This window comes from Cetorhinus maximus, chromosome 14 (genome assembly GCF_964194155.1).
Source record: "Cetorhinus maximus chromosome 14, sCetMax3.hap1.1, whole genome shotgun sequence".
Taxonomy (NCBI): Eukaryota; Metazoa; Chordata; class Chondrichthyes; order Lamniformes; family Cetorhinidae; genus Cetorhinus; species Cetorhinus maximus.
In genome coordinates this window covers 103419161-103440440 of record NC_135892.1, presented here as the reverse complement: position 1 = coordinate 103440440, position 21280 = coordinate 103419161, and the positions used below count along the sequence as shown (strand labels likewise).

The 21280-nt window shown below is 42.2% G+C and overlaps 1 protein-coding gene across 1 annotated transcript in view; it reads right to left on the bottom strand.

The window, feature by feature from the left end:
• ahctf1 (AT hook containing transcription factor 1) overlaps positions 1-20236 on the bottom strand; it is a 107079-nt gene extending 86843 nt beyond the window's left edge. Inside the window, exons 1-2 of the mRNA XM_078557373.1 lie at positions 20001-20236; positions 5101-5229 (exon numbers count right to left, since the gene is read on the bottom strand). Coding sequence (XP_078413499.1) covers positions 5101-5221 — 121 coding nt within the window. The 5' untranslated portion in view covers positions 5222-5229; positions 20001-20236. The remainder of the gene's footprint in view (positions 1-5100; positions 5230-20000) is intronic.
• Positions 20237-21280: the final 1044 nt, after the last annotated feature.

Genomic DNA, 21280 nt, shown 5'->3' with positions numbered 1-21280 from the left:
TATCTAGTTTCTTGATTGTTGTTAAAGCTGCACTCATTCAGGCAACTGGGGAGTATTCTATCACAGTCCTGACTTGCACCTTGTAGATGGTGGACAAGCTTTGTGGAGTCAGGTGGTGAGTTGCTCGCCGCAGGACTCCGAGTCTCTGACTTGCTCTTGTAGCCACAGTATTTATATGGCTAGTCCAGTTCAGTTTCTGCTCAATGGTAACCCTGAGGATGTCGATAGTGGGGGACTCAGTGATGGTAATGGCACTGAATGTCAAGGGGCGACGGTTAGGTTCTCTCTTGTTGGAAATGATCATTGCCTGGCACTTGCGTGGCACAAATGCCATTTGCCACTTGTCAGCCCAAGCCTGGATATTGTCCAGGCCTTGCTGCATATGGGCACAGACTGCTTCAGTGTTTGAGCAGTCGCAGATGGTGCTGAATATTGTGGAATCAGCAGCGAACATCCCCATTTCTGACCTTATGATGGAAGGAAGGTCATTGATAAAACAGCTGAAGATTGTTGGGTCGAGGACACGACCCTGAGGAACTCATGCGATGATGTCCTGAAACTGAGATGATTGACCTCCAACAATCACATCCATCATCTTTTGTGCCAGGTATGACTCCAACCAGCAGAGGTTTTCCCCCTGATTCCCATTGACTCCAGTTTTGATAGGGCTTCTTGATGCCACACTCGGTCTAATGCTGCCTTGATGTCAAGGGCAGTCACTCTCACCTCACCCCTAGAGTTCAGCTGTTTTGGCCATTTTTGAACCAAGGCTATAATGAGGTCAGAAGCTGAGTGACCCTGGCGGAACCCAAGCCGAGAATTTGTGACAAGGTTATTGCTAAGCTAAGTATGTTTGGTGCTGCTCCTGGCATGCCCTCCTGCACTATTCATTAAACCAGGGTTGATCCCCTGGCTTAGTGGTAATGGTAGAATGGGGTATATGCCAGGCTATGAGGTTACAGATTGTGGTTGAGTACAATTCTGCTGTTGCTGATGGCCCACAGTGTCTCATGGATGCCCAGTCTTTTGCTAGATCTGTTCAAAATCTATCCTATTTAGCACAGTGGTAGTGCCACACAACATGATGGAGGGTATCCTCATTGTGAAAGCAGTATTTCATCTCCACAAGGACTGTGCAATGGTCACTCCTACCGATACTGTCATGGACAGATGCACCTGCAGCAGGCAGGTTGGTGAGAATGAGGTCAAGTATGTTTTTCCCTCATTGGTTTCCACATCACCTGCCACAGACCCAGTCCAGCAACTATGTCCTTTAGGATTTGGCCAGCTTGGTCTGTGGTAGTGCTACTGAGCCACTCCTGGTGATGGACATTGAAGTCCCCCACCCAGGGTACATTCTGCACCCTTGCCACCCTCAGTGCCTCCTCCAGGTGGTGTTCAACATGGAGGAGCACTGATTCAGCAGCTGAGGGGGGGCAGTATGTGGCAATCAGCAGGAGGTTTCCTTGCCCATGTTTGACCTGATGCCATGAGACTTCATTGGGTCCAGAGTTGATATCGCAGACTCCCAAGGCAACTCCCTCCTGACTGTATACCGCTGTGCCAGCACCTTTGTTGTGTCTTTCCTGCCAATGGGACAGGACATATCCAGGGATGGTGATGGTGGTATTTGGGACATGATCTGTAAGGTATGATTCCGTCAGTATCACTTTTTCAGGCTGTCGCTTGACTAGTCTGTGAGACAGCTTTCCCAATTTTGGCACAAGCCCCCAGATGTTAGTAAGGAGGACTTTGCAGGGTCAACAGGGCTGGGCTTGCCATTGTCGTTTCTGGTGCCTAGGTCGATGCTGGGTGGGGTTTCATTCCTCCTTATTGGTTGACTTTTTAGAGGTTTGATACAACTGAGTAACTTACTAGGTCATTTCAGAGAGCATTTAAGAGTCATCCACATTAATGCAGATCTGGAGTTTGCCATGATGGGATTCGAGCCTGGGCTCCCAGAGCATTACCCGGGGTCTCAGTCCAGTAACAATGCCACTACACCACCGCCTCTCCTATGCCCACGTTTGACCGAATGCCATGAGGCTTCATGGGGTCCAGAGTTGACGCTGAGGACTCCCAGGACAACTCTCTCCTAACTGTATACCCTAAGTGATGGAAAGAGAACTTGTGTCAACTTGGTGGCGATACCATTTAACTGCAGCACCTCAGCCAATTCATCTCTTTTCTCCCATCAGTGTTACACCCTAGTCTTGAATTGCTCAAAATGCTCACTGCAGGCAAAATTTTAATTTACAAGGACAAAATCTATAATTGCACCCTTAGCTGCTCTTCATTGTTCAAGTGGACACAGTGTGAAAATTTCACACATCCCTATACTTAAATTCTAGCTATAAAACTGTGGAAATCTGCAAGAACTTCAATTACAATAATAGTTTGGCATGGAATAATTATGCACTAGGATCTAATTTCTATAATTATGCTTTTACCTTAAGGCAGCAATAAAAATGGTGCACAAAGCCACTGGAACAAGTGCCGGCTCTTATCCCATTCTTGACCCAAACTCTCATCTAATAATCTCAAACACACATAAGATGAACATGCAAACACACATTCATTGTTGCATATGGCATGCACTTACTGTACATATTAACTTTATTTCCTATATCACTTTTATAATATAAAACCCATATGTCTATGTCACAATAACCAAACCATAGGGCAACATTTTATAATTGGTAAAGCTGTTGCTTTTTAGGAAAGTTTGCAAATTACATCACTGATTTTTTTTAAAGCTGCAATTCACCTACAGCCACCCCTACAGTAAATGAAATTTCTAATAATCAAAATAAGATGTTGCAGAAAGTAAAAATTCAAACATTTTACTTGGTTCACAATATAATAATAAATTTAGCCATTGTGTCTTTTCATATGTTCAGTAACAAAAGTTCTACTTGGAGTGTTCAGCTTCTCTTAAAACCTAGGTTTCAACTTTATACTTCCAAACTCAACCATTTTGAGAGCTTTTGACTATATTTGTGAAGAATTTCCCAGAATGCAATCTGTGCATCATAGGAAATACAGGGATATGTACTCCATATTCTCTTTAATAAAATCCAATATGAAAAATCAGCTCAAAAAATGGTGCAATATCAGAAATTGTGTATCTTTCAAATCTTACTAAAGAAAGGTTTCTCCTTTCTCCACTAAAATTATGTATTACTAATTAACCTCTTTAAATTAAGAATAAGGAATGTAATCTAAATGTGGGGTATTGCAGCCAAACATTTAGTAGCATTTGTAGATACAAACTCATGATAAGACAATATTAATCACAGGCTCACATCTGCTTCCTTTTAGAACTGTAATCTTGCATAATGATTCTGAGTTGAATCTAACTAAGTTTTGCAAATATAAGTTATGAATATGAATCCTTATTAGTTATAAGCAATCCTGTGCCAATAAATCTGGAAGGAAGACTCAGAAGACAAATAAAAGCCCTTCACAACTGATCCAAAAACTACATGTCAGCAACATTTCATTTTAAATGGAGGCTCTAGAATGGAGATTAATCAGAAGTACTGGCTACAATAAAAAATACATTTTAATGAATTCCAAAATATAGAGATATAGTGTGTAACAATGGCCACTCTTGGAAGGAATGCACCATTATTCAGGTTTGGAGGGAACTTCTGAATAAAACTCTGAATTTAACAGATTACTAATGCAGTATCTTTTATTAAGTATTCCATCAGAAATATTTAGTGATCAAGGATTTCTATGATTCTACAAGAAGCATTTTAGGTTACTCTTAGCTTAGGATAATAAAACTCATGCCCTGAACCAATGGGGCAGCTTTCCTACCCAATATTGTAAGAATTGTTTCTGAAAGGAATAACAATATTTGAGTAAAAAGTATATATTTTATTCCTTTAACCAAAAAGAAAGAACAGAAGAAACTAAAAACATTGCTTTAAATAATGTAATCTAGTTTGTGCGCTTTAGTTGATGTAAGCTTGCCTCAGTGAAGCCACTACTGTGGTTGAGTAACAGCATTTTATGTATTTTAACTTGACGCCTGTACTGAATTATGGGAGAACAGGGTGCTTGCCCAAAAAAAACCTGGTAATGAATGTAATAAAAAGAAATTAAAACAGCACCGTATAGAACTCCAGCACTTTGACTGTCAATCAATCTAGATTTTGTGCATTATCTAGCCATATCGAGAAAGCCTGAAAAATATCTCAGTACAAACTGAAGTTTTGCTTTGCATAATTTATACTCAGAAGATTCCTTCTCCTGTATATAGGCACGAGCTGGAACAAAAAATCTACTTGAAGAGTTCAGCTTCTCTAAAAATCTAGGCTTTGTGTATTTTCACCTCAGCTATTGGGAATTCTTTTGACTATATTTGACTATATAAGGAGTGCAATCTCATTGCGAGGGACAGTTAGTGACACCTTCTGATATGAAAGATCCCAGCAAATCAAAGCATTTTTACCAGTTCTGAACAACGTACTCTCTAATCTTTATTTGTCGTGTAGTGTTTAATTGTAGGTCCTTTTAAATTTTTTGTGCAGCCACTTGGTAACTTGAGGAGTTGATTTGTTTGTGGCCTGCGCAGCAGTTTTCTGGTTACTGTGCAGCCACTTGTCCTATAGGAAACATTAGTTCCAATGCTTAGACCTACAACAGATTGCCAGATAGCAAGTGCTGTATTGGTAAATGATGCAAAAAGAAAAGCGCTTTGTTTAATTCCTGGAAAGTTGTACCAAAGAAAATACGTACCTTGAAACCAGAAAACCCAAATGCCATCACTGAACTCCATTCAAGGACAAATTGACCAGAATCAATCAATAACTTGAAACAAAAGTATCCAGCACTACAAGATAATGAAGTGAAACAGCATAACATACAATCACAATTTCCAGAACTACACTGCAAACACTTTTGTAGTCAAAGCATGCTGATATTCAGTGTTATCTACTAATCTGAATGTGAGATGGGGAAAAAAATAAAATCAAAATTCTACAAACAACATAATGTAACGTTTAAGAAACCTTAAACAAAATGAAAAGTAAGTTACAGGCTAAAATAAACAAATTAAGCTCATTTTGATCACACAGTTATATACCGTACCTGCGGCAATTTTCCCATATAGACCTTCATCTTGTGTTGATTCGTCATCGGCAAGAGCTTCTATGGTCACTTCTGGAAACTGTAGTAGGCCACTGGTGACTTGTGCCGCAAGTTCAGACATACTTCACTCTGAAATAGAATAAGCCGAAATATATGGGGTGCTACAGATCAATCACACAGCAATTTCAGCATTTATAATTTTTAAAACACTAAGCAGACCTCCCATGGCGAGATCAAGGCTACACTTCTATAATTAGGTTAGGGATAACACCAAAACAACTGATTTATAGTGACAAATTCTATTTTTTATTAAAAACATGTTTTGGGATTGAATTCCATGACTGTCCATTATTCTGTGAAACCATTTCATATACTGCTTTAAATAATTTTTTATCCTTTTCCAGTTTTAAAGCTCAAAATATACAGCAAGATAGTATGCAAGATGTACCATTTGGAATTAGATATCTGATATCTAGTAGAACCGGAGTAGGATTTAGCTGCACTAGGGGTAGTTCTTTGCTCTGCTATTGTTGGCTGTTAGCAGCACTGGGGTTTGGAAGCATTTGTGGATTATACAGTCTAGCATCACTGTAGATTGAAAACCTTGAGGCTTTTGCTGGGCCAAGGGCGTGGGATTTTGTTGACTCCTGGATTCCTGGTATTGATCAGCAATGAAAGAAAGGATTTCACTGGTTTAGAACTTTCTTGAACATCTTAGCAACCATTTAATTTTTTAATATATGGGCTGTGGGCATCGCTGGCTAGGCCAGCATTCATTGTTCACCCCGGTTGTCCTTTTTCAGAGGGCATTTAAGAGTCAACCACATTGCTGAGAGTCTGGAATCACTTGTAGGCCAGACCAGGTAAGGACTGCAAATTTCCTTCCCTAAAGGACATTAGTGAACCAGATGGGCTTTTATGACATTCGATAATGTTTTCATGGTCAACATCAGGCTTTTAATTCCAGATTTTAATTGAATTCAAATTCCACCATGAACCCGGGTCCCCAGAGCACTACCCTGGGTTTTTGGGTTACTGGTCCAGTGACAATGACGCCACCCCCAATGATTAATTCTTGGAAGTTTCTCTCTCTCTCTTTTCCTATCTCCCCAAAAGGTATCAATAAATAGAATAAATAGTTACATTTTCTCAATACAATGCTTATAGCAGACAAATTGATGCCAACCAGGATTGGCCCATTGCACATGGAGGACAATGTGGCCAAGGAATTTTAAAAGGAGTACAAACACTAGTTGTCAGAATAGCATTAGTCTTAGCTGAAACCCTTGCTGGTTGCTTTATTTTCATCTGTATACACAGCACAATACAAACATATACCCAATCTGTTCTGTGGTGCACAAGGTCACATGCCTCCTTCCAAAGGGTGTGGCCCAAGCAAAAGCACTGGGTTCTCAAACAGCTTGGTCCCTGTCCTCAGGTACCTAACTGCCAAGGTCATGCTGGTGGACAAAACAGCTCAGGACAGCACAGCAATGCAAATCATTCCTGCCACCTGCGACAAGCTGGTAATCATAGCAGTTGCTGAGGTTCTAGTGGCAAAATGAATCATTGGGGGGTGGTAAAACACTGAAGCTGGCAGAACCACCTGATCAGAATCACAAAAATCACACAAGGGCTTAAAGACCGACAGCGAGATGAACAGGTAATTTAAACTGCTTGCTCTTTGAAACAGCCAGCACGCTTATTATTTTTAAGTGGTTTTTTTGTAATCGGCGCCGATGGTGATGCCAATTGGTTTGTGCCATTTATCCAATACAGACAGTTGACTGTGATAAGTGCAAACAGTGTACATTCTGGGAACTATATTTTTAAAATTGACAATTAGGCATAAACCAGTTTGGCTAAATGGTCTGACCTACGCTGAACACTCTTATTTAATTACAGCCTTTCAAAACACATCAAAATGTTGAAAATTCAGTTCAAAACTCATCTCTTGGGCTATTTTTTGTTGTGCGCATCTATTTTAAATAAAAACTAAGAAATAGAAATAGTTTATAGAAATTTATGTTCAGTAAAGGCTTTGGGGTCAGTTTTATAGGAAGGGCGTGCAGACTTTGGAGATTACAGAAGAGATTTACTATTCCATGAACTCTTTTAAAATAACTCAATTAAAGATTCATAGATTCTCTCAACTTAAACCTTCTTGTATTTAGAAACAACAATAGCTTCAACAGGCGTGCAACTGGTGCATTCTGAAGTTATTTTACTCAAAGAACATGTTCTTTAAAAAAAACTGAATAAAACTTTGGAAGTTATGTTTTTAAAAAAGTGAAAAGCTAAAAAGTCAGAAGAACCAAATAGGTTTGGTCAGAATCTGACAGGTATACATAATTTGGCAAATGTGAATGCTAATGGTGCCTCCTGGGAAACTGTACATAGCAGATCCTCAGACTACGTTAATAACTACACCACTCTCAGCAAAAAAACTCAAGGCCAAACCAGGATTTTCAGAGGCAGATGTGCCTCCAAGCCACAATAAGACAAAACAAAAATCAGTTGGTAATTTTAATGTTAATGCAAAATACATAATTTAACTTTTTAAAATTTATTTTGGACAAATAAATATCAATTATCATGGGAAAAATTATTTGAGAAAAGTATTCTAAGAGTTTTTTTTGATTGGTTCACTGACAAATGACAAAATTAAATGGGGCTTTGCAAAAATTAACATGTACAGACAGATTTCCAACACTAATGACTCAAAATTGTGACACTGGGATTGCCTGTCATACATACGAGAGTGGGGGAGTGAGAGAGACACTGCAAGAATAATTCTATAGATTAAGTGTTTTCTAGCACTTCCAAGGGACATTTTGTTCCTGACTCAGGGTTGGGTGGCATTTTATTATATTAAAGGTATTATTTAAATGCATAGATAAAAACAAAAAACTGCGGATGCTGGAAATCCAGAACAAAAACAGAAATACCTGGAAAAACTCAGCAGTTCTGGCAGCATCGGCGGAGAAGAGCAAAGTTGACGTTTCAAGCCCTCTGTCTGTGACATCTTTTGGTTATCTCCTCCTATCACTGCTTGCTCGTCCCAACAACACCCCCCCTCCAACCCCCACAAACCAGCTTATATTTCACCCCTTTCCTATTTCTACTTAGTTCTGTTGAAGGGTCGTGAGGACTCGAAACGTCAACTTTGCTCTTCTCCGCCGATGCTGCCCGACCTGCTGAGTTTTTCCAGGCCTTTCTGTTATTATTTAAATGCAAGCTGTTCAACAAGCTATAGAATTCAGTTTCAGCTACTACTAATAAGTTGGGCGGAGACTCATGTGGAGCACATTTCCGAATAGGACCTAATAACCTGTTTCTGTCCTGTAATTTCTAAGCAATTCTACGTAATCTTTTACATGCCAAAAAGCAACCATTTATCTATCCCATGAAAAACAAAGTTTTATTCCACTTATCAAGAAAAGTTGTTCTTTCTGGAACCAGAACAGGAAATACTGTACAGAGATACAATGAGATTAACACAAGTATGTACCTAAACTGAATCAACCATTAGGTGGTTGAGAACAGCAAGAGATGTACAACTTTTGCTATTTATAAATTGCTTAATGGAGTCCTCAGGATATTTTATTTTTGTATACTATCCACATAAATGCACCAATGAGCCCCATCATCTAATCCCATCAGCATATACTTCCTCCCTTGTGCTTATCCATGCTATTCGCCTCAACCAGAATAGATAAAAATACCTGCTGCTGCCTTCTTCCACCCACATCATTTCGTTTCAGGGTGTATTTCGTTCTTTACAGAGTCATCAAGATCTATGTTTTGCACGGTGTCGATATTATGTACATTGTGCTCAGACTTAGATACATCGTAAAACTATTTTCATACTACTTCAAACAAACATGTTTTAACCCAATCCCAGGAAATAATGTACATCTCCGCTAATGGCAATAAGATTTGCAACATAAAGATACAAAATAATTACAGGAAAAGTATATCAAAACATTTTTATTTGAAATAGCATTTCCATCTTAAGCTTGTTATTCCAACAAACTTGAGCTTTAGATCCTAGGACTTCAAAGGACTAGCAATGTCAGCCAAAGTGAGTCAACAAGATACCAGTTCATAACTCCCTGTATGCAACTGTACCTACAATTTCTCCAATTACTGACAGGAAGACTGACCCTTTACAGAGCATGCAAATGCATCCCTTCCTCAGCTTCCTTACCACAGGTAAATTCACATTGGAAATAATTTAAGTAGTGAAAGTAACTGGAACATGTTTGCATATAACAAATAAAGTGCAAACGTTTGAGAATTTTGACTTAAAAAAGTAACTCTACATTCTAGAAATTGTTCATTTAGAAACATATTGTGCAACAAATTAAACTTTGCATTTGGAACAATAAAATCGTTACAGCAATGGAGGCAGCCATTTGGCTTGTAGTCTCCATGCTGGCCCTCTGAAGGAGCAATTCGCCTAGTGCCACGACCCCAATTTTTTCCCATAACCCCGCAATGTTTTCCTTTTCAGATAACGATCCAGTTCCCTTTTGAATTAGCCTCCACCATGCTATCAGGCAGTGCTTTCCAGATCCTAACCACTTGCTGCATTAAAAAATTTCCTCATGTTGCCATTGCTTCTTTTGCCAATTACCTTAAATCTGTGCCCTCGGGTTCACCAATGGGAACAGTTTCTCTCTGCTCTGTCCAGTTCCCTCATGCTTTAAAATATCTCTATCAAATCTCCTCTCAACCTTTTTTTCTCCACTTATCTACATAACTGAAGTTCCTCATCCCTGGAACCATTCTTGTGAATCTTTTCTGCACATGCTCTAATGCCTTCACTTTATTCCTAAATGTGTTTAATTTTTATTTATATGTTGCAATATATAAAGTAGTTCACAGTTGCGTTTCTTTTGTGTTTGAGAAAGGTGTTAAAAGAAATTAAAAAATAAAGGGATTAGTGTGGGAAAGTGGAATGGAGATATATCAGCCATGATCATACTGATTGGCGGAGCAGGCTCGAGGGGGTCACATGACCTATTTCTTAAACTCTTGAACATAGATGTTCTGGAAAGATTGTACCGTTATTCAAGTTTTCAGGAGGGCACTGAATATAAGCACCTGTTTTAGCAGAAATCTTCTGGTGACATTCAGTAGTGCCGCAGAAATGTTTAATATACAGCACAAACAGGCCATTCGGCCCAACCTGTCCAAGCAGGTGTTTATGCTCCACTCAAGCCTCCTTCTGTCTTTCCTCATTGAAATCTCCCATCGTAATGCTATTCTTTTCTCCTTCATATGCTTGTCTAGCTCCCCCTTGAATGCATCTATACCATCTGGCTCAACCACTTTTTGTGGTAGCGAGTTCCACATTAGAACCATAGCAAAGTTACAGCACAGAAGGAGGCTATTCGGTCCATCTTGTCCATGCCAGCCCGAGGACACCCAGGTGTCCTTTCTAATCTCACCTTCCTGCACCCAGCCCATAGCCCTGCAGCTTACAGCACTTAAGGTGCAGATCCAGGTACTTATTAAAAAAGAGTTGAGGGTTTCTGCCTCTACCACCAACTTGGGCAGCGAATTCCAGACACCCACTCTCTGCGTAAAAAAGTTCTACCTCGTCCCCCCTACACCTCCTGCCACTTATCTTGAATCTATGTCCCCTGGTTCTAGAATTCTCCAAGGGAAACATCCTCACCACGCTTTTGTGTAAAGAAATTTCTTCTGAATTTCCTAGTCACCAAGCATTGGAATGTCTTTGTATTGATGACATCTAGTTATACTCTTCCCCACAAGAAGAAACATCCTCTCCAGATCTACTATAAAAACCTTTCAGAATTTTTAAACACCCTATTAGGTCGCCCCTCCACCTTTTTTCAAGAACAAGACCCAACCTGTCAATCCTGTTCTGATGTGTGCCCATGCTCTTCCGGTATAATCCTTATGAATCCTTTTACAACATGGTGAGTAGAACTGAACGCATTACTCAAGGTATGATTCAACCTAGGTTTGATACGGGTTTAGCATAATTGCCCTTCATTTCAATTGTATTCCTCTACAAATAAAGCTTAATGCTCGATTTACATTCTTATATGGCGTTGCTAATCTGTAGCACAACTTTTAGTTAAAAGCAAAATACTGCAGATACTGAAAATCTGAAATAAAAACAGAAAATGCTGGAAAAACTCAGCAGGTCTGACAGCATCTGTGGAGAGAGAAACAGAATTAATGTTTCAAGTCTGTATGACACTTCTTCAGAGCTAAAGGAATATGATGAAATTTATACTGTTTAAGGGGGTGAAGCTGGAAAAAAGGCCAGCAGTAGGCGGGGGCTATGGGGAGATTGACAAAGGTGTCATGGAGGAAAAGACAAAGGGAATGTTAATGGTATTGGAGGTAAGGGCTAAAGGAGGTGCTGATAGTGGCATAAAGGTAAGAAAGCAAATGTTTTAATAGCAAATCAAGGGTAAGCACTCTGTGAAAGAACAACATGAAACAAGTAACAGATGGCCCCATTGGGGGTGGGGTGGGGGGAGGGACAGTGGTTTGGGCGGCGGGGGGGGGGGGGGGGGGGGGAGAGAGAGAAAAGGAATAAAAAAAGGAGATAAAACAATGAATGAATTAATAAATGAAAATAGGTGGGTAAAAATAATAATAAATTTTAAAAAGGGGGTGAAGATAGAGAGAGTTCATGGTCTGAAGTTGTTGAACTCAATGTTAAGCCTGGAAGGCTGTAAAGTGCCTAATCGGAAGATGAGGTGCTGTTCCTTCGGTTTGTGTTGGGCTTCACTGGAACGCTGGAGCAGGCCAAGGGCGGACATGTAGGCATGAGAACAGGATGGTGTGTTGAAATGGCAAGTGACAGAAGGGTGTGGGTCATGCTTGTAGGCAGACCGAAGGTGTTCCGCAAAGTGGTCACCCAATCTGCGTTTGGTCTCCCAAATGTAGAGGAGACCGCATTGGGAGCAGCGAATGCAGTAGACCAAATTGAAGGAGGTGCAGGTAAAGTGCTGCTTCACCTGAATGAAGTGTTTGGGCCCTTGGACGGTGAGGAGGGAGGAGGTAAAGAGGCAGGTGTTGCACCCTCTGCGGTTGCATGAGAAGGTGCTTTAGGGAAGGGATGAGCCTGAGGCGTTGGGCGTGACAGAGGAGTGGACCAGGGTGTCCCGGAGGGAACGGACCCTACGGAATGCTAACGGGAAAGGGTGAGGGGAAGATGTGTTTGGTGGTGGCATCATGCTGGAGTTGGCGGAAATGGCAGAGGATGATCCTTTGAATGTGGAGGCTGGCAGGGTGAAAAGTGAGGACAAGGGGAACCCCATCATGGTTCTGGGAGGGAAGGGAAGGTGTGAGGGCAGAGGCACGGGACATGGGTTGGGAATGGTTGAGGGCCCCATCAACCACAGCGGGTGGGAAACTTCAGTTAAGGAAGAAGGAAGACATGTCAGAAGCATCGTTTTGGAAAGTGGCATTATTGGAACAGATGCAACGGAGGTGAAGGAACTGAGAGGAAGGGACGGAGTCCTTACAGGAAGGGTTTCCCAATTATTTGCCCATTCTGCAATTTTATTCATGTCCTCCTGTAATTTGTTACAGTCTGTCTTAGTACTGACTATCCACCCTGCCCCAAAGTGATGTGACCCACAAATTAAAAATTTATATTTTTGATTCCAAAGTCCAAACTGTTAATGTAAATTGTGAACAGCAATGGTCCCAACACTGTTCCTTGTGGGGACACCACTTCCCACTTCTGTCCCTCTGAATGACCCAGCAATATGGAAAATTGCTCAGGTATGTCCTGAACACAGAAAGCAGGACAAATCCAATCTGGCCAATTACCGCCCCATCAGTCTACACTCGATCATCAGTAAAGTGATGGAAAGGGGCTCATCAACAGTGCTATCAAGCGGCACTTGCTTAGTAACAACCTGCTCACTGGCGCCCAGTTTGGGTTCTGCCAGGGCCACTCAGCTCCTGATCTCATTACAGCCTTGGTTCAAACATGGACAAAAGAGCTGAACTCCCGAGGTGAGGTGAGAGTGACTGCCCTTGACATCAAGGCCGCATTTGACCGAGTGTGACATCAAGGAGCCCTAGCAAAGCTCGAGGTCGATGGGTATCAGCGGGGAAACTCTCTGCTGGTTGGAGTCCTACCTAGCACAAAGGAAGATGGTTGTGGTTGTTGGAGGTCAATCATCTCAGTTCGAGGACATCACTGCAGGAGTTCCTCAGGGTAGTGTCCTAGGCCCAACCATCCTCAGCTGCTTCAATGACATTTCTTCCATCATAAAGGTCAGAAGTGGGGATGTTCGCTGATGATTGCACAATGTTCAGTGCCATTCACGGCTCCTCAAATACTGAAGCAGTCCAAGTTTAAATGCAGCATGACATGGGACAACATCCAGGCTTGGACTGAATAAGTAACATTCACGTCACACAAGTGACGAGCAATGGCCATCTCCAATAAGAGAGAATCTAACCATCACCTCTTGACATTCAATGGCATTACCATCACTGAATCCCCCATTTCAACATCCTGGGGGGTCACCATTGACCAGAAACTGAACTGGGCTAGCCATATAAATACTGTGGCTACAAGAGCAGGTCAGAGGCTAGGAATCCTGCGGTGAGTAACTCACCTACTGACTCCCAAAAACCTGTCCACAATCTACAAGGCACAAGTCAGGAGTATGATGGAATACGCCCCACTTGCCTGGATGAGTGCAGCTCCAACAACACTGAAGAAGCTTGACACCATCCAAGACAAAGCAGCTCATTTGATTGGCACCACATCCACAAACATTCACTCCCTCCACTACCGATGCATAGTGGCAGCAGTGTGCATCATCTACAAGATGCACTACAGGAACTCACCAAGACTCCTTAGACAGCACCTTCCAAACCTTGTACCACTACCATCTAGAAGGACAAGGGCAGCAGACACATAGTAACACCACTGCCTAGAGGTTCCCTTCCAAGCCACTCACCATCCTGACTTGGAAATATATCGCCGTTCCTTCGCTGCCGCTTGGTCAAAATCCTGGAACATCTCCCCCTTCACCCCCACCTAACAGCACTGTGGGTGTACCTACAAGAAATTCAAGAAGGCAGCTCGCCGCCACCTCTCAAGGGCAATTAGGGGTCGACAATAAATGCTGGCCTAGCCAGCAAACCCACATCCCTTGGATGAATAAAAAAATAACTATTTGGTAACACTGCCTCAGTGGCAGCACTCACACCTTGGAGTCAGAAGATTGTAGGACCATGGTCCACACCAGAAATTTGATTACATAATCTAGGCCAACACTTTTACGCAGAGAGCCTGGCCTCAGTTAAGTGTAAAAGATCCCATAGCTCTATTTGAAGAGCAGCTGGTGAGTTCATTCCAGTGTCCTGGCCAATATTCAGCCCCCAACCAACACCTAGAACAGAGGATCTGGTCATTTACTTCATTTATTTTTGTGGGATCATGCCACACACAAATTGGTTGGTGCAATTCCTACAGTGATCACATTGTACAAGTATATCACTGGTTGTAAAGCATGTTGGTCAACACCTGAAGTCATGAAAGGTGCTTTTTGAATACAAGCCTTTGTAAATAAAGATATCAATTGGGTTAAAATATTATGTTTTACATTTCTTGGCTCCAAATGTAAAAGCCCAAACTTACTCTTAACTTCCCTTTAAATTATTGTGGAAATGTTCATTCCTCTCCCATCTCACTTTCCTTACAAGAACAGGTTCACTGCGAGCAACCACATGGAACATATGTTATCATTGAAAAATCGCAACCTGCTTGCCCGTAAAGCAAAAGTGATCATAAAAATGACTTCCCACTGAGCTAGCCTGAATAGATACCATCTACTGAAAATGACTCCAACAACTGAGCAAAAAAATGGAATATCAGGTTAAATTAGAGCTTGTGAGAACCTTGTAAAATTTAATAAAAACTAGTCAGGCCTAGGATCATGATATGTTTTGGAAGAGGTGTCGTTTTTTTGACTGGAGGGAGAAGATTAGGGAGAAAAGGAGGGTGGTTTGAGAAAGAAAAGAATGAATTGTAAAATTACCCAGAAAATACTGTAGCCTGTGTAATTTTAGGAATTATGCATAACTTTTTAAATCACTGTTTATTATCTTGCTCATGAACATGAGGAAAGGAAAACAAATATTTACCAAATTATTTTGCCGCAGCCTTTATCCGCTTACTGCCACCTATGGAGATCTGCGTTACTGCTTGAGCTGTGTGTGAAAGCATGTTGCTTGTTTGAAGCAGTATGGAAATAGTTTTACGATGTATCGATGTGTGAGCAGAATATACATACTATCAACACAGTACAAAACCAGCACAGATCTTGGTAACCCTGTAAAGCCATTTCAAGTTGATGGTGGTGGGGAAGAAAGTTTGAGTGCAGAAAGGAGGGAAAGAGAAGTTTTTTTTTTTAAAAAGGAGCAAATCTTGCTTTAATTGACCATATTGCTTTCTTTATTTTTCAGCAATGAAATATTTACAACTATCCTCACAATTCTATGTCAACATTTGTTATGTAACCAGTGATTATCACTGATTACTAGTCAGTTTCTGCTATGGGCATTCCCAGTTTACATTAGACAGAGCACAAACAATTTTATGGACTTAAAAGGGATTGTCATGCTCTCAAAAGTGATGCAAGTTTCGATGGCCAATTGGAATACTTACTTAAAATATTATATATTCAGAGTTCCATGTATTGTTTTATGCTCTTTGTAGGTCAGCATATACTTATGTTAAATTTATGGCATTTTTATGATGTTATCCAGATACCCCTTACAATTATATTCAAATTACATGCGTATTGTTCACTACTCCAAGCAGAAAGAAAGCACAAATGTTTATTTTGTTTACCCCTGAATTTGCTTGGGAAAAGCACTGGCAAAACCTAGGGGGCTGGGTAGAATCTGAATCTTAACCAAAGTTAAGCCACCATTATTTGATTAATCCCTCAAAATGTGTTCCTAATCATTACAGAGGCATCTTGAACACAGGTTGTAGCAGTGTTTTGGGGTTTTGATTGGCTGCTGAGGCACAAGAAAGAGTGCTAAGGGCCAAAAATAAGAGCATGCAGCTCACAAATTGCCACAACCCATTATGTTATCACCTCATCTCATCACTGAGGATAGAAGTGATTTAAATTACTTTTTTCCTCCTTCACACTTGCCTTTTTCTTATAATCAAAATAATTAAGCATGATACGTATCAATTAGAAATGATGAATTCTCAATTGTTTAAAAAGATAGAGTTTGACACATCAGTAAATTAAATCTAGCAAAGAAAAAGAAACTTTGGAGAATAGTGAATTTACTACGGTGGTCTAATACAAACTCTAGCAAAATTAAGTTTCATGTTACAAAGCGGAGTTATCCTACCAATTTCTAAAGCAATAGTCAACAGCAGATTTCCTTAGGCAGTCCCTCGGGATCAAGGATGACTTGCTTTCACTCCAGTTCGATGAGTTCTGTGACCGTTGACGAGCCCAATGTGCAATATGGAGAGACTGCCACATGCCCAGGGCAGATGGTGCTTGAAAGGTTGGGTAGATGGGTTGTTTGGGGACTTTTGCACTCCCTCCGAAGTCTCAACTTCCCCTCTTCATGTTCCCGATAAAGTGTCTCTATGTGTTTGGTGTCTTCCTGAATGACCCTTCTCCATTTTGGTCAGTAACAAGTCAAGCTAGGGTCTGCCATGGGTTGGGGGGTATGTTCGACCTCTTAACGAAGGCAGACATAGACAACGAATTTTACCATCACCTCCAATGTGCCAGCTCAGCCTTTGGTCAACTAAGGCAGGGAGTACGTGAGGACCAGGATCTCAAACCTGAGGCTAAAGTCATGGTTTACCAGTGAACCCCGCGCTCCTATGTGTTTCGCAGATTTGGCCAGCCTACAATAGGCACCTCAAAGCACAGGATAAGTATCACCAGCAGCACCCTCACAAGATCCTCTAAATCCAGTGATGAGGAAGGCAGTCCAGCAGCAGCATCCTCCCCAAAGCCAACTTGCCCCACATAAGGCCGCTAATCACTCAAAGCCAGCTCCACTGAGCAGGACATGATATCTGCATGCCTGATACTGCCAATAACTGGAGATATGTACTACTGCAGTGTTAGAGCAGTTATAACAACACCTCTGGCCACAGCGTAGCACTAAGGCTAAGTCTATACAACCAAGTTAGTCATTTTTAAAAATCCAGTAACTTACTTAGAGCTGCATACAGTAAAGGCAACTACTGAATTAAGACTGCAGAGCAAAAGCTGACACAAAGTAACCAACCTACTGGAAAGAGACAGAGCCCCAGAAGATACAACCTATGTGTTTCACAGTTGCAGTCCACTGCCTGACAATATTATCACTTTGACTGCTGGTACACAAAAATATAGCTAAGCTACCCTCATCAGAAGTCAGTCTGATAAAAAAATATAAAAGGTAAAATTATCTTCGGTTAGTGCCATTATCCAGTTCTGATGCGAGCATCAGCATGAGAAAATATTCTCAATACAAGTAATGTCACAAGCTACCACAATCTGCCTGTTTTGAGAAAACATTTAAGTACACACTGGGTGGCAGGATAGATTGCTTCAGCAAACCAGTGCATGAAAATCACAAAAGCCAACATGGCATCAAGCTACAAACTGAATACTTTCTCTACTCTTCCCTACTGCTATTTAAGCTGTGCTGACAGCTTATAGCTGGAAGCTGACCCACTACAAGAGATCAGTTAGGCAAATTTGGGGATTTTTCAAAAGTTTCTTCTTCTTCTGGAGTTCTCTGCCCAATGGCAGGTGTGAGCGGCCACAGCACTATGCTCTCCACCACAGGTAGGGCAAGGAGGCAGGTCCCGAAAGCACAGCTGTGGATCGAACCCTGTGCTATTGGCACTAATCTGATCCACATTGTCCATCCAGCCTACTGGCCTCCCCCCAAGGAGTCCAAGTGGCAACATACACTTTTACATGCATATTGCAGCCTGGAGCTGTGGATAGTGATGATAGAGGCTCCAATTTCTTTCCATCACATAGAATCAAGAATCTCTCCCAGTCTTAATGCCTGCCAGTGGCATGTGATGGAAGGATTTACAGGTTGATACTCAACCTGTGTGGCCATATTATGAAAGCGCATTGCTTGGCCATCAAGTTCTAGAGTGAGGCTCGAACCTGGAGCTTCTGGCTCAGAGGCAGGGATGCTACCCACTGCACCACAAGACCTTCCTTTCAAGAGTTTAACCTAGTCTTAATCAAATGTGCACTTTGCATCTAAACAGAAAAAACAGTTTTGAATTAAAATGACCTATTGTGCATTTCCAGTGGACTGTTTCCATTTCAGATTTCCAACATTTACAACTTTTCCTTTTGATTTTATTTGCTTATACCTCTGCACTCACCCTTGCATAATATTGAATTTCAATGCTCATGAACAAGGTCCAAAATCAACAGTGCTGCCAATACTGAAATGCAAAATGCACTACTGCTTTCACAATACACACAAAAGAAACTCAGATTTCAAAAGCCTCAATATGAAGCATAACTGGTCAGAATACAAAACTGGCAGCATTCATCAGGAACCAAGCCAAAATAAAGGTTCTCCTTCCAAAATACAATGTTTTCTAATAGATGTAAATATGCTTCAATTATGACCAGCATTTGTACAGCAACTACACTGCATCAAAAACATGAGTACCTAATCGTGGCTAACTCTCCAATGTAGAAGTGAGAGAATGCTGCATTTTCCCAGATGATCCAAATGTTTATACAAGATATTAAACCAAGACCCATTTTGTCTGCTTAGATGAATGTAAACAATCCTATAGCACCACTAACTGCAGATAGTTATTGATTTGTTGTTTGTAGGACTTGTTGTCCACAAAATGGTCACCTACATTTGTCTACATAATTGTGCATTACTCTACAGAACACAGTAATCAATAAAAATCAAGGCATCAAAAGACATTAAATAAATGCAAGTTCATGCTTTTCAATGCACAAACCATGTTGCCTGATAACTTTAATGCAATACGCTTTGACAGTGATCTCTATCATCAAACCTTCCGCGTAGATTGGGTGTAAAATAAGTAAGGATTAGCTTTACTTCTCTTTTTTTGGAGTTGTTAAAAACGTTTAGCAAGCTGCAACTCGTTTTTGCAAAGGACCCGAATACTGCTACTAGTTCCCTACATGTCATAGGCTCACGCTCCGTGGCCAGTTTAATATACAGATTTGCTCTGCGCAAGGGTTTCGGCCCCATGTGCATCCAGTCAAATACCTTCGATACCGTTCAATTGGTGCTCGTAGCATAACGTGGTTTCTTCCTATTCAAGAGCACAACGTGCAGATTTCATCCACCAGACTACAAATCCCAGCATTGCCTTCATAAATGAGGAGGAGGATTGGGTGGATTCAACTCCCTTGTGGACTTTATCACCATGCAGACGTTATAAATGTTAATAAATGCAAGATCACTGCACTTTGAATATCTGACACATGCTAACTACACGAAGCGCAGAGAGACGGGGAGGGAGCTCCTTTGCACCGTGTGGATTAAAAAAATCCGAACCGTGTATGACTCTTTGGGGGATTCTGCTCCTTTTTGCAGCCTCCCAGCACAAAATCCTGATCCCATTCAAAAGTGCTGGACATGCTCACAGGGAACAGCAAAGAGAGAGAGAGAGGAAGGGGGGGTGGGGGGGGAAGAGAGCCCGGCGCGCGGCGGGGCCTACACGGCGGTGACTCACCCCCGCCGCCCAGCCCTCCACAGCCGCCTCTCAGTAAGCCCAGGGCGGTAGTGTCGACCTCACTCGCAGGCCCACCGGATTGGGGTTTGATGATGAGAGCGGATCCCGGGGTTGTGGGGGTGACTCTCTACAAGACGGGGAGCCTTACCTGCGATCAGATGCAGCAGCAGCACCGCCGCCGCCGCCGGGGTGATCCTGTCATTAAATCCAGGGCGCGATGGCCCCCCTCCACCACCAAACAGCCGCTTTCCCAGCTCGCTTGAGTGCGGTGACGGTTGCCTGTGCCCAGCGCTTCTTTGCCCTGTTTTCTTTCCCTCCCCCCGCACCCTGGACACACACACACACTCTCCCGCTCCTTTTACTTTAACGTCAGCGCCATTTCCCAGCTGGGGCTTGCGCAGTCCCCTCCCCCACCCAACCCAAACCCCCCCCACCCTCCCCCCGCCCGGCTCCAGCTCTAGCTCTCGTCTGACGTCAGATTCTCGCGGGAGCCGCGCGGACGGGAGCGGGAATCTCGCCCGCTTTCAAAAATTCCAGCCGTTAGGCGCCGTCCCGCTAAACTTTATTTAAACCCCGGCTAGCTGGCCGGCGGGAGGAAATATGAGGAGTGATAAGCAGCCTTCTTCTGAGGGATTGGAAGCAGCAGAGTGTAAGTTCTCGCCTGACGAGAAAATGTTTCCGCAGCCTTTGCCAATTTATTCTCTTTTTAAAATACAGAGTGCTTCATTGGGGTTTACTTTTCCAATATATGTGTATTCATTCCCAGGATTGATGATGAGCCGAAGAATCACAGAATCTCACAGTGCAGAAGAGGCCCTTCGGCCCATCGAGTCTGCACCAACACGTGAGAAACACCTGACCTACCTGCCTACCTAATCCCATTTACCAGCACTTGGCCCATAGCCTTGAATGTTAGGACGTGCCAAGTGCTCATCCAGGTACTTTTTAAAGGATGTGAGGCAACCCGCCTCCACCACCCTCCCAGGCAGCGTATTCCAGACCGTCACCACCCTCTGGGTAAAAAAGCTTTTCCTCACATCCCCCCTAAACCTCCTGCCCCTCACCTTGAACTTATGTCCCCTCATGACTGCCCCTTCAACTAAGGGGAACAGCTGCTTCCTATCCACCCTGTTCATGCCCCTCATAATCTTGTACACCTTGAGGTGTCAGCTGTGGCTCAGTCCATAGCAGCCTCGCCTTTGAATCAGAGGGTTGTGGGTTCATGTCCCACTCCTGAAAAACCAAGAACTGTGATTGTACTCGAAAGAAGTTGCAATCTGTGGTTGTTGTTAACTCGAAAGAGTTTTAAGAGGTGTCAGCTGTGGCTCAGTTCATAGCACCCTCGCCTTTGAATCAGAGGGTTGCGGGTTCATGTCCCACTCCCGGAAACCAAGAACTGTGATTGTACTCGAAAGAGTTGCAATCTGT